The sequence below is a fragment of the Ailuropoda melanoleuca genome, chromosome 2, assembly GCF_002007445.2.
Source record: "Ailuropoda melanoleuca isolate Jingjing chromosome 2, ASM200744v2, whole genome shotgun sequence".
Lineage (NCBI taxonomy): Eukaryota > Metazoa > Chordata > Mammalia > Carnivora > Ursidae > Ailuropoda > Ailuropoda melanoleuca.
This window is the reverse complement of record NC_048219.1, coordinates 27,307,792-27,322,189: the sequence shown is the minus strand read 5'-3', so window position 1 is coordinate 27,322,189 and position 14,398 is coordinate 27,307,792. Positions and strand designations below refer to the sequence as shown.

At 36.9% G+C, this 14,398-nt stretch overlaps 1 protein-coding gene across 3 annotated transcripts in view; it reads right to left on the bottom strand.

Moving 5' to 3' along the window:
- ZFYVE9 (zinc finger FYVE-type containing 9) overlaps positions 1-14,398 on the bottom strand; it is a 176,386-nt gene that overhangs the window by 89,694 nt on the left and 72,294 nt on the right. For all 3 annotated transcript variants that reach the window (XM_034652679.1, XM_034652673.1, XM_034652666.1), the window contains exon 4: positions 9,727-11,825. In XM_034652679.1, the coding sequence (XP_034508570.1) occupies positions 9,727-11,825 (2,099 nt within the window). The remainder of the gene's footprint in view (positions 1-9,726; positions 11,826-14,398) is intronic.

Sequence of the window (14,398 nt, the reverse complement as noted above, 5' to 3'; positions counted from 1 at the left end):
ATATTGGTGGGAATGTAAACTGATGTATCTACTATGAAAAACAGTATGAAGATTCTTCGAAAAATTAAAAATAGAACTACCGTATTACCCAACAATTCCATTTCTGGGTATTCATCAAAAAAAAAAAAAAATGAAAACACTAACTCAAAAACATATCTGTATCCCCATGTTCATTGCAGCATTATTTACAATAGCCAAGATACGGAAACAACCTAAATGTCCCTTAATGGGTGAATGTACTATATATACACAATGGTATTTTATTCAGCCATTAAAAAGGGGAAAATCTTGGTATTTACAACAGAATGGACCTTGAGGGCATCACCCTAAGTGAATGTTAGAGAAAGACAAATACTATAAGAGCTCACTTGTGTGTAGAATCTTAAAAAACAACAAAAAAACCCAAAAAAAAACCTCACAGAAAGAACAGATTAATGGATGCCAGAGGTGGGGAATGAGGGGTGGGCAAAATGGGTAAAGGTGGTCAAAAGGTACAAATTTCAGTTATAAAATAAGTCCTGGAGATGTAGTGTACATCATGGTGACTACAGTCAATAGTACTGTATTGCATATTTGTTTTTTTTTTTTTTTTTAAAGATTTTATTTATTTATTCGACAGAGATAGAGACAGCCAGCGAGAGAGGGAACACAAGCAGGGGGAGTGGGAGAGGAAGAAGCAGGCCCACAGTGGAGGAGCCTGATGTGGGGCTCGAACCCATAACGCTGGGATCACGCCCTGAGCTGAAGGCAGACGCTTAACCGCTGTGCCACCCAGGCGCCCCTGTATTGCATATTTGGAAGTTTCTAGAAGAGTAAATCTTTTTTTATTAAAGATTTTTATTTTATTTAATTTTTTTAAAAGATTTTATTTATTCGACAGAGATATAGACAGCCAGCGAGAGAGGGAACGCAAGCAGGGGGAGTGGGAGAGGAAGAAGCAGGCTCATAGCAGAGGAGCCTGATTGTGGGGCTCGATCCCATAACGCCAGGATCACGCCCTGAGCCGAAGGCAGACACTTAACCACTGTGCCACCCAGGCGCCCCTAAAGATTTTTATTTTAAAGTGACCTCTACACCCAATGTGGGCTTGAATTTAACTACCCCAATATCAAGAGTCGCATGCTCCATCCACCCACTGAGTCAGCCAGGCACCCCTCAAAGAGTAACTCTTAAAAGTTCTCATCACAAAAAAATTTTTGTACCTATGTATGGCAACATATATTAACTAGACTTATTGTGGTGATCATTTCACAATATATGCAAATATCAAATCATCTTACACACCTGAAACTAATATAATGTTGTATGTCAATTATACGTTAATTTTTTTAAAAGACGTGGAGGAAACTTAAATGCATATTGCTACTAAGTGAAAGAAGCCAGTCTGAAAAGGTTACATAACTGTAGCGACAGTAAAAACACCAATGACTGCCTGCAGTTAAGTGGGAGGAAGGAAGGCACAAGTGGGGCACAAGGGATATTTAGGGTAGTATAATTATTCTACAGGATACCATAATACGATACATAATATGCATTTATCAAAACCCACAGAACTCTACAACACAAAGAGTAAATCTAAAGTAAACTGCAGTATATATTTTCTTTTACAGGACTTCAGTTAATAACAATGCATGGATACCAGTTCATCAATTTTAACAAATGTAGCACACTAGTGGCAACATTCTAATAATGGGGTCAACCAGAGGGGGTGTGTGGGAACTCACTTTCTGTTCAGTTTTTCTGCTCTAAAAAATAGTCTATTTGGTTTTTTAAGTGGGTATATCTAGGAAACTAAACTAGAGAACAGGGATATTTAGAGGTAGACAGGAGACTGCCATCATAAACATTATTTTAAAGTAATATTAAAATATCCTATATTTTAACTACACTGGAATTGAATTTTTTTTTTAAGTGTGCCATGAGGGGGCACCTGGGTGGCACAGTCAGTTTGGAGTCTGACTCTTGGTTTCGGCCAAGGTCATGATCTTGGGGGTCATGAAATCGAGCCCTGCGTCAGACTCCACATTCAGCAGGGAGCCTGCTTGGGACTCTCGCTCTTCCTCCCTCCCTACTCTCCCCCTCTAAAACAAATAATCTTTTTTTAACAAAGTGTGCCATGAACTGAGGAGTATGATTCTTGATGCCTGAGTTCCAAAATAGGCAAAATAAAATAAAGTGAATCTAAGATGAAATAAAAGGAAAAAAGAACAGAAGAATTGTATTCCAGTATTTCTGTCCTTGTAGAGATGAGGAGGCTCATGGCACGTTCTAGAGCTCTCAGGATGAAAATTCTTATAATACCTGGATGAAGTCAATTTGACAAATACCCTTGGAATCCTGCTAAAACATTATGTATGATATAAATCAAATCTGATATCAGGCCCAGTTTGTCATAACTAATCCAACAGGCATCAGTTATTCAACTAAAAAGGTCTTAATTGAAGGCAGTTTTTGTCTATGACTTAATCTCATGGCATTATACAGAAAGACACTATTATAATGAGGAACTTACATGCTTTAAATGATCAACATATACTTTAACACTGGCAGGTAACAAGGTGACAAGGAAAGATTCTCTTACCTGGCTGCCTTTTTAAAATATAGGACATTCATTTACAAATATCTGGCATTTATGTAAGCTCTATTTAGAGTAAACAAAGTTGAAAATAATCTTCAATTCTGTCAAGATTCTTTGAGCAAAGTCACAGCATAAAATAACAGACTGACAGCACAGACAGACATGACTTTGCATAGCACAGACACGATTTTGCATATCTTGTCTTCTTAGGTTAAAGTACTGAAAAATAATTTTCCTATGGTTAAAAAATAAGCACCATCAAATTTCTTCATGCTCCGGAATAATATTATTTTATCCCAGAAAGCATCAAAAACATTATAACTCTCCCCTAATATTTCAGGTGAGTATAATGCTATATTTTGTAATATTATTGAACAAAAATACAGTTAGCTCCTAAAACAATTATTTTAAAAAAATATGTTTTATTCTTGGTTTTAAATCTGAAGTTATTTTAAATATGCTATTTTAATTTTTAAAGTATATTTTCACTTAAACTACAAGTATGGCATAACGACATGAATATCAAAATATTATATTGTTTTTGAGAGAGAGGGGGGCAGAGAGCGATTGAGGGGAGGGCCAGAGGGAGAGAATCATCAAGCAGACTCCCTGCTGAGTGCAGAACCCCACATGGGGCTCCATCCCACAACCCATGAGATCAAGACCTGAGACAAAACCAAGAGTGTGATGCTTAACTGACTGAGCCACCCCGGCACCCCCATAGTTCTGTTATACACCTTTATACATAAAATTACTTCTGACATTACTGCAGAACACTAATTCAAAGTAAAAGCAGAGTTAGATATTGACTGTATTTGCCATTTTACACATAAACACGTTACATAAATTACATAAACTTATAAAATATTTATATAGAATATAAATATAAAATTTTATCAAGTTACTGTTTTATTATTACATTTATAAAAGCTCACTATGTTAAATATCTATAATCCCAAGTGTCTGAAAGGGGGACACTTGTCAGAACTACATTAAAAATTAATCTGGGTCATTTTTCAATACGCCATTTTAACATTAGGCATGTCACCAAGCTATTTTTTTAATAAACCATAAGTGATGAAGATCATGTGTGTCTGGAGGGATCTTGAAGAAATACTGGAAATGAATCAAAAAGGAAACAGTAATTGCGAAATAAAACCCTCAGTATAACACACTTGACACCTTGATAAGTAGCATTCCAGTCTGAGATGACTTCCAGAAAACATCTAGCACAGCACACTTCAAAATGTTTAATGGTGTACTCTTCCCACAAAGTGACCTTAGATAATCAGTAAATTTAGTAATAATTTTATAGAGATAAACCACTGCTAGCACAAATCATTCCATTTCCTTTTCTATTTTTTTTAAACACAGTTCATATAAGCTCTTTCAGAGCTGCAAGGAAACAGAAATAGTCTATGCAATCCCCTCCTTTTACAGAAGAGGAAACAGAAGCCTAGAGCTCTTTCATACCCAGTTCAGTGTTCTTTTCTACACTACCTCTCTTGCAGTTCTCTTCTCTATTCTATTTATTCAAATTACCAATGCAGTAAAAAATCATCTACTTTGAGTTATACTTTTAAAGTCAATTACAATGGAAAAAATAATTGTGAGTAAACTGGAATGATATGTATTACCATCACTAAATCTCTCCTCGTTCAATGACTTGAGGCCCCTACTGTTCTTTTTCTACTTTTTAAGTCAAGACTTGATATGTGAAATAAAACCTAAAACCCTGCTAACTTTGGTAATTTCACCTGACAGCCCCATTCAGAATTTTTATCTTCCTTTTAAATTCAAATACTCAAATTCCCAATCCTTTACTGCTGCCCAAAACTAATGCTCACCTAAAGACAAAGACTTATATTTCTAGTAAGCAATTCAAGCACAAATAAATCTTGTTGCTAGGTCCAGTGTAGTGAAAAGAGCTTAAGGTTGTGGAGTCAGCCAGATTTGTCTTAAAATCCATACACTCTTGGAGCACCTGGGTGGCTCAGTTGGTTAAGTGTCTGCTGTGGCTCAGGTCATGATCCCAGGGTCCTGGGATCACCCCACCGTGGGCTCCCGCTGAGCCAGTGGGGAGTCTGCTTGTCCCTCTGCTCCTTCCCCTGCTCATGCTCTCTCTCTCAAATAAACAAATAAAATCTTTTTTAAAAAATCCATGCACTCTCATTTTCACACTCTGAGGATTTAGGCGGTTACTCAACCTTTCTGAGGCACATATTTCTCACCTGCAACTATATCTCAGAGAACTGTAATATTAGGCAAGCCTAGCATAAAGTGGAAGTATTCAAAAATGTTATTCTATTTTCATATTTCACACCATCTCAAACAAATACAAAATATTCAGGTAATAATACAGTTCAAGAAGTTTTACTTTTAAAGAATATTTTTATGTCTATTTCTGTTAAGTAGTAAGCAGAGCAGTCATTAACTAGATAGAGATGGTAATTGATAAAGTGTGACAAAGCCTTGAAAATGACCAGGGTTGCCTGGGTGGCTTAGCTGGTTAAGTGTCCGCTTTCGGCTCAGGTCATGATCCCAGGGTCCTGGGATCGAACCCTGCCTTGGACTCCTTCTTCAGTAGGGAATCTGCTTCTCTCTCTCCCTCTGCCACTCCCTTCCTCACCCCACCCACCGTGTGTGTGCTCTCTCTCCCTCAAATAAAATCTTTTTTTTTTTTTAAGATTTTATTTATTTATTTGACAGAGAGAGAGAGAGCCAGTGAGAGAGGGAACACAAGCGGGGAGTGGGAGAGGAAGAAGCAGGCTCCCAGTGGAGGAGCCTGATGCGGGGCTCGATCCCAGAACGGCGGGATCACACCCTGGGCCGAAGGCAGACGCTTAACGACTGAGCCACCCAGGCGCCCCTCAAATAAAATCTTAAAAAGAAAAAAAGAAAATGATGAAATAGAAGATAAATGACATTTTTTCGTTTAGGAATTCTTCACTTTTAAAACTCTTTTCCTTTACTCTTAAACTCAATGCTTTCTTAATCCTTTGAAGTCGAATGATTGAATAAAAAAGGGTCAAAATGTTGATGGCAAATGGAGCTTGAGAGAGGATGAATAACCATGATCTGATGAAGTCAGTGATTTCCATAGGAAATTAATATGGATATATAGTAATGGTGATCTTTTGAATTTAGAGGGCACCTTTTGGGGAAAGGGTTTTCTGTACTCTTTCTACTCTATAATTTATCGCCTATTATACAGGAGAAGTAGGGATTGTTGCTATATGGAGCAATTAACTAAATAACATGTGAAATCATAAAATAAAACTCACATTTGCTGAGCATTTTGGAGTATGACATACTTTTCCAATTAAAAATGAAGATAAGAATGGAATCCAGATATCTTGATCTCCATTTTAGTAATATAAAGATAAACTGGAACATTTTAATACTTTCAAAAATTCTAGTGTAATTATTTTATATTCTACTTAATTACATCTTACCAAGATGAATGTTATAACAATTCTACTGCTTAAAAAGAACTGAATATAAGCTTTAAACTATGTTAATTTCCCACAATTTTCTGTTAACTCCTTCTATATTCAAGTGTATTTTCATCTTGACCCATTCTTCTGTAAGATGAATTTATTTCCCTTTCCCCACTAATTTTCCACCTGTATTCTTTTTTTTTTTTTAAGATTTTATTTATTTATTTGACAGAGACAGACAGCCAGCGAGAGAGGGAACACAAGCAGGGGGAGTGGGAGAGGAAGAAGCAGGCTCCTAGCAGAGGAGCCTGATGTGGGGCTTGATCTCAGAGCACCAGGATCACGCCCTGAGCCGAAGGCAGATGCTTAACGACTGCACCACCCAGGCGCCCCCGCTTAACGACTGCGCCACCCAGGCGCCCCCACCTGTATTCTGATGTGATCTCATTTTTCTCATATACTTTAGAACTCTGTCCCATAAATTATATCCACTTTTTTATATCTCCCTCTCCAAATAGTCATTTTGCAACATAACTTTCCTGATCCCCTCTGCCGTTCTTAGAAAAATTAAGCTCTCACTCTCAATGATCCTAAAGTATTTTGTTCATACTGCTAGTATAAATGCTGGAGGCAGTAAAAATGAAAGAAAAAGTGCTAGCTTCGCGCCCCTGGGGTGCTCAATCGGTTAAGCATCCCACTCTTGGTTTTGGCTCAGGTCATGATCTCATGGGTCATGGGATCCAGCCCTGCATGGGATCCAGCTCTGCATTCAAGGGGGAGTCTGCTTGAGTTTCTCTCCCTCTGTCCCTCCCCCACTCATGCTGTCACTGTCTCTTTCTCTCTCACAGATAAATAAATAAATCTTAAAAAAAAAAAAAAAAGGAGTACTAGCTTTAAAGCTGGCTCTAGCACTTTTAAGCTGTGAGATCCCAGGCATATTCCTTGACCACTGAGTCTCTGATTTTTAATTTATCAAACAGGAAAAAATTAATAACCCATTCTATAAGAGCATAATGAGGATTAAATGAGAATGAATATAAAGTACATATAACTAGCTCTTAATACAATGTCTTATAATTTGTTGCGGGATGGTCTGTTTGTCTACTCAGATCAGTGGTTCACAGTTTTTTTTAGGATTTTTTTTTTTTAAACTCCCGGAAATCCAGATATTCCTCTCCCAACTTATGGAAGTCAATGCCCTTAATTACAAACTCCATGAGGTCATATATCACAATTTTTGTACCTCTGAATCTCTAATACCTAGCCCAGAACCTTTCATATATTAGATGCTTAATATATACTTGTTAAAGAGTATTAAGCTGTACATATTAAGTAAAGAAATTACTGGACATGCAAACTAAATTTATTTTTTCAACAGCAAACATTATTTTACAAAATTCCACTGGTTGCGGTATTTTTCTAGCTACATTCCCAGTATAATCTCATTAATAGCTAGAAAAAGTATACCTATGTTTATAAGCTCTTTTCTTCTGAGAAGCGCAAGGATTTTTACAGACATTATCTCACCAATCCTTAGAACATCCCTGAGGTAACTGGAGATGGAAAGGAAAAAACAATATGAACCCATAATCCACATGAACCCATAAATTCATAAATTCCACTCAGCAAAACTCTCATCTAATTTTTCAGTTTATGTGCATTTTGCCACCATTTCCCTTCTAAATCCACTTAAGTTACCTATTTACTCATTACATCTGGACATGATGATATGGAACAAAAGTGCTGTTATTTGTTCAAGAGACCAAAGTTTTCAGAAAGTGTTATATACAGTAAGCAACACATAGAAGGACATAAAAATGACAACTCTAATTCCTTAACAGAAAATTGACTGTTCAGGCTACTGACCATAGGTTTACTTTAAACTACAAGATATTTAGGAATTAGACACATTACTCTCTTCAAAAAATTTTAATACTCAGAGACCAGCAGTCCAATCATAGCTTTCACTTTCTTCTGCTCCCCATCACTTGGTTCTTTTGTATCCTTATAGTAGCCCTCACTGACTACACAACCAGGAACCATTCTCCTCCTTTTCCATATTAACAGAATCCCAATTCTGTTCAGGCAACATTGGGCTCAGCCCCAGGGAATGATCATGACTGATCTTCTTAGCCAATCCTAGCAATCCTGTTCCCCTTTGTCAATAATTGGTATAAAATTGGACCTGTGATCTAAAACTGGCTAATAAACTGAAAGAAGTTGCTAGGGATTCTTTCCTCCCTGATGAGAGGGCAGCAAGAAGAACAGGCTTTTTTGCCCCCAACAAATTTCCCTGTACTTGAGAAGTTGCCAGCTTGAACTTGATGCTTAGAGCTGTGCCACTCTCTTGAGACCACGAGTGGAAGACCAAGAAAACTTCAGTGATCCTGACTGCAACCAGACTTAAGTGAGTCTCTATCTTCAGGCTTCCTGTTATATGAAATGTTATTTTTGTCTACGTCACTAAGGGTCAGATACTCTGTTCTTTAAAGTTGAAAGCACCCTAATTAACACAAATAGACCAATAAATCAGGCAAGAAGGAAGTAGAGATTTAACTACTGAGCACTTACTATTACATCTGCAATTTCATTTAATCTTCGCAAAAGCCCAATGAAAATTACTAATCTTTTCTATTTTGTTTTTATAAAAACAAAAGCTTAATAAAGTCATATAGTTAATAGTAAGAATGCTAAAATTGAAATCCATACCTGAAATCAAACTTTGCATTCTTTTTAAAAATATAAAATCCCCTTCCTCCTTGTTTACAGTTCTTTGTTAAAAAGATAAACCAGGGGCGCCTGGGTGGCACAGCCGTTAAGCGTCTGCCTTCGGCTCAGGGCGTGATCCCGGCGTTGTGGGATCGATAAAATCTTAAAAAAAAAAAAAAAAAAAGATAAACCAGTAAGTTGATATGTTACTAGCAAGTAAAACTCAGGGAGAGCTAAGGAATATTCATTATTCTTATAACCATGTCATAGGATCTATAACTCTCAACTCTATTTTGTATCAGTTATACGGGGAGGAGCACCGGGCTGGGTGGCGCAGTCGGTTAAGTGTCTGACTCTTGGTTTTGGCTCAGGTTGTGATCTCAGGGTCATGAGATCGAGCCCCAGGTCCAGCTCCACAATGAACACGGAGTCTGCTTGGGACTCCCTCTCCCTCTACCCCTCACCCCCTTCGAATAAATAAATAAATCCTTAAAAAAAAAAAAGGTTACACGGGGGAAAAAGACAAAAATACGTATGTGTGTGTATAAGAAATTCCAGAATGTCTAGCAGAGTGACCAAAATCCTACAGCACAAACTAGGTGGATTTCACGTGTAATATTCAATTTCTTAAGAATTAAAAAAAATATGAAGTCAATCACAAGTATTTCTTAAATCAAAAAAATAACTTCCTTATTTCAAACTATTCCATTAACCAAGTATCTATCAATATAGAAACCACAAAGTTAACACTTCCTCAATTTTCATCTGTTCATGGAAAGTGATTCAGCTTAAATCCTGGCAACAAAAAAAGTTATATAAACACTAAAATTCAGCGAGGTCATTTTTTATTTAGAAACTTACTAGAACTGGGTGTTCCAAGCTATTTATAATGTCATCTCAACCAGAAGTATGCTCACCTTACATTGCCTTTATTAATCTCTAATTGAGCTTAATAAAATGGGCATGCCATATTTCTGACTTGATACACACACAACTTACCTTCCCACATGCTCTGCAATGATGCCTCCTTTTGGTGAATGTGAACCTGGCTTCACATTTCATGCAATTTGGAGCCTGAGAATCTGGTACCCATACTGGAGCCACCTCACCCAGAGTAGTAAATGGCTTTCTGGCAGAAATTCCAAACTGACCAGCTCTGAGATCATTATCTGGGCTTTCTGGAGCTAATGCAAGGCACGGTCTACTGGATATCCCAGACTCGTAGCTTTCTAAATGTTCCCCATTTGTATCAGCAATAGAGATGTTTCCCAAAGAGGCATTGCATACATTGGTTGCTGAGTTCTCCCCTAATTTTGCTTTCCCAAGAACATCATTTTTGTTTTTAATATTATTTCCACTATTTGTAGGAAGGTCATTTTGTAAATGGTCAGACAATGGCTTTGGAATTTGAAGTTTAAGATTAGAAGGCTGTTTGGGTCTTGCACCACCAAAAGGAACACTGATAGATTGCAGGTTTGCTACTATCTTGGGTGAAGACTGCCCGAGCACTGATGGAACTTGGCTACAGAAACTATGTAAATAATTTTTCTTCATTAGGTCACCAGTGCTGTTTAAAAGTAGTCCACTCCCTTCTGTGGCTTCATTTCCTCTCTGTTCATAAATATTTGAGTAGCATTCTGACTTGCTCTCTTCAATTTCCTTTTCTTCTGTTACTGAATCTTCTTTGGAGGGTAAAGTCTTTGGAACAAAACAAACAACTGGGCTCTGCATTCCATAGGAATCACAATTAGATAGAGAATTTGCTGCTGGTGTATCCACAGTGGAGAAATCACATCCTTCACTTTCATTCATGCAAGTTCCTTTTAAATCTAGACCTGCTTCTGCCATTCTATCACACTCTCCTCCACTATCATTGTAAATGTCCTCAGGCTGATTCATTGGCAGAAACTTCTCATTTTCTTTATTTATTTGGCTGTCAGTCATATCATTTAGTTTAGTCAATTTCCAATTAGTCATCTCCTGAGAGTCAGAGAAATGCTCTGTCATATTAAGAAGTTCTGTAGTGCCAAGAATTTCTTCATGTTCACAACCTTCCTTTTCGTCAGCTCTAACGTCACTGGGCACAAGACAATCTGAAAACTGTTCACTGTTATCATCCCTTCCAGACCCATTAGGCATGTCTGTTTTGAGAAGCAAAGGTAAACCAGATCGGACAGGTTCTTCAGTTGTTGTCTCCTCCGCTGGCTCTTTTTTCATCAAAATCCCCTCACTCGAATGGGAAAAGGAGTCTGGACTCCCTAGATCTGTCCTAGCACAGCTGGTTTTGCCAGTGAGAACCTCATCTGGTATACAGTTCTCTTGCTTTTTAGCAGCAGGACCTTCATCTGCTCCCTGGGATGAGATTACTGAATCAATTGTTAAACTTGTAATCACAGACATGGATGGGTCTCTACCTGTATTTTCATCATCCTTTAATTGTGAAGGGGAACAGACACTGGCTAGATTATCAGATGAAGCAGTACACATATGTTTAACAGAATCCCCCATTGCACTTGGTCTATTCAACAGATCCATTTGTTTCTCTGAGTTCATATCTTTTTCAGTGGACCCATTTATACTAAAACTAAATTGATCAGTTTGTCTGTTTTCATTATCCAGTGAACAGCTAAAAGCTTCCATGAGGGACTGACTATTACAATTATTACAATCCTGCAAATCGCTCTGTAATGTCCTTTTATCACAGTTATGCATGACGGCTACCACAAGAACATTCTTCTCATCTGGCAGACAAGCTACGTTTCCACATTTCTTCTCTCCCACTTCAACAGTACTACATTGATCATCTCGATTACAGTTCCTCTTAATTAACTGATCTTCTGCAACAGCATTTTCATCAATCCACATTGTGTTGATCTCTGGATTCAGACTATAGTCCTGTCCATTAGCACAATGGTCCTCTCCCTCTGTGGTCAGAGAAGCTGAATGAGCCAGAGAGAAGACTTTTAGTTGTGGCTGTGACTCAGAAACTGCAGGTTCATTCACACTGGCCAATGCGGGGTTAAATGACAGTCGGTGAGACGGGGGATCTAGAATCTTATTCCACTTGGTATCCAATAAAATAGGAGAAACTGTTTCATCTGCAAAAATAATTACAGTAAGTTTGCTGGTGACACTAGAAAAGCTAGGACTCAGTTAATTAACTACATTTGCAAATATTCTGAAAATAAAATATTCCCAGGATATCTGAAACTAGAACATTCCTAGAATATAAAGTTTCTAATTTTTAGCTCAGAATAAAAAAAATATTCTTAAGGCTCTTCTTGTATTACATGTCACCAAATGGTAATATCCCAGGACATTCCAAACAACAAAAGAATTCTACCTCAAGCTAGTAACATAATTAAGATGGCACATAGGCTATACTTGGTGGTGGGTGCAGGGAGTAGCCATGGGAAAGACCTTGGATTGGCTGGATACAACATAGGGTGGGGACTAATCTAAGCTGAAAAAAAATTAGGACAGTGATGAAGATGTAGTAATTGAATGGGAAGGAAAACAAAGGAATTTTCTGTGGAGACAGAATGATCTATAATCTACATGACGACTGGGATGTGGGTTACATTTACTTGTCAAAACTGGTACAGTTAAGATCTGTACATTTTAATGTATGAAAATTTCATCTTAAAAAACGGCACCTTGGTGGCTCAGTAGGTTAAGCATCTACCTTCGGCTCAGGCTGTGATTCCAGGGTCCTGGGATTGAGCCCCGTGTCTGGCTCCCTAATCAGAGGGGAGTCTGCTTCTCCCTCTCCTTCTGCCCCTCGCCCCGGCTCATGCTCACACTCTCTCTGTCTCTCTCTCTCTAATAAATAAAATCTTAAAAAAAAAAAAAACCTGTAAAAAAATAATAAACATCGAGGAGCGGATAAAGATACAAATGAAACAAAACTGGCAGCATGTTAACTTCTGTTGAAGCTGGGAAATGGGTACTAGAGTTTACTACACTATGCTGTTTTTTGTATGTATTTGAAATTTGTCCATGATAAACATTTTTAAAAGTTTGCTATAGTATGTGAAATTATACTCACAACTATGTCACATTATTAATTAGGTTTATATTTATATAATTATCTGAAGATATTTGGCAGAAAAATATTCATTTATGTTATTAAATCAACCTCCTTATACTCTATCAATAAGCATAATTCCGTATTTAAGAGATTATAACTATGATGATTATTTCCTCAAGTTATAGTGCCATATATATATTTAGAGAAATAATATACACTTACTGTCTTTCTTGCTGCCTTCTTACAGTAAATCTAATAATCACAGTCCTGAAATTATGCAGATATATCTTCCCCTCAACGGTAACATTAATCTTAGCACCTTGTTCACGTCTCTATTTAAGCATTTACTACACTGTAATGCAATGGCTTCTACCTGACTTTTTCAGACAGAAACCATTTCTCTCCATCAATGTAAGTCCTCACATAAATATATGCTAAGTGAGTATCTATCATAGCAAAAGCATTGTGCTTAAGGGCCATGAAGATTAAATGATAGCTCTGGCCTCCAAGAAGTACTTAATCTAGTTGGAAAAATAAGAAACAGATACAGCACACATGAGTATCTAATTAGCAGTACAGGACAGCATTAGTATTTGAAAACTATTATGTATAGAAAATAAATAGTAAATTCAGAGAAGATAGATATTTTAGAAGCTGAGGTAGCAAGCTGGAATTCATAAAAGTAGGAGGAAATGGTTGGGTTTCAAAGACAATTTTATTTAAGTTTGGAAAAGAGGTCATTCTTAAGGGGGAACAAGTAAGGTCCCAAACACAATCTGAGAGAGGAATAAGTAAATCAGTTTGGGTTGAACAAATAATTAGTGTAAGGAAGTAGTGAAGAAGCTAGAAACGGCAGACTGTGAAAGGCCATAAAACATCAAAATGTGTGGAGAATGGTCTTGAATACTGTGAGTATTAGATCATGAGTTGCCCAAATTTGGGCTAGTAGAGACTTGAGATTTAATAACATATGCTTCCTTTAAAAAAAGAAATCATTATTTCCAAGATGGTTCATGGAAATAAAAAGGAAATGCTGGTTCTTACAAGAATATTTAATAATATTCAAACAAGAATGATAGATCAGTTATTTAAAATGTCATTATTCAATCACCTACCACATGGGTATAATGTTAATTATCTAGTGTTATCACAGTCTGTGTGTGGTATATTTTTCATTTAAAAAAGGAAATTAGCACAAAATGAAAAATCACTTTATTTAAAATATACTTGGAAAGATACCAGGCTAGAGGTGGTAGTTTTAATGCAACTAGTACTAAGATTTTTTAAAAATAGTTCAAAACAAATAAACAACATAGTTCCAAACAAGACTCTGGCTTCTGAAGTTCTTCTACTTCTAAAGGAATTGCTTTTTATAAGTAAATGCTGTATTTTTGAACCAGAAGATAATTTTTACTGATTCAACAAAAATATATTCAAAACCAGCTATATACAAAGTACCCTACTAGAATCTACAGAAGTCATAAAGAGATTGATAAAATGAACTAATAGTTTTATTTGAGTCAATGGTATTCTAGAAGTATACTAGTCAAGTGATTAGGTATAGCGCCTGTACAGATATCTCTTAACAAATAACTGTGATACACAGAAGGCCAAACCAAAGAAAGGATTGAGAAATTATCT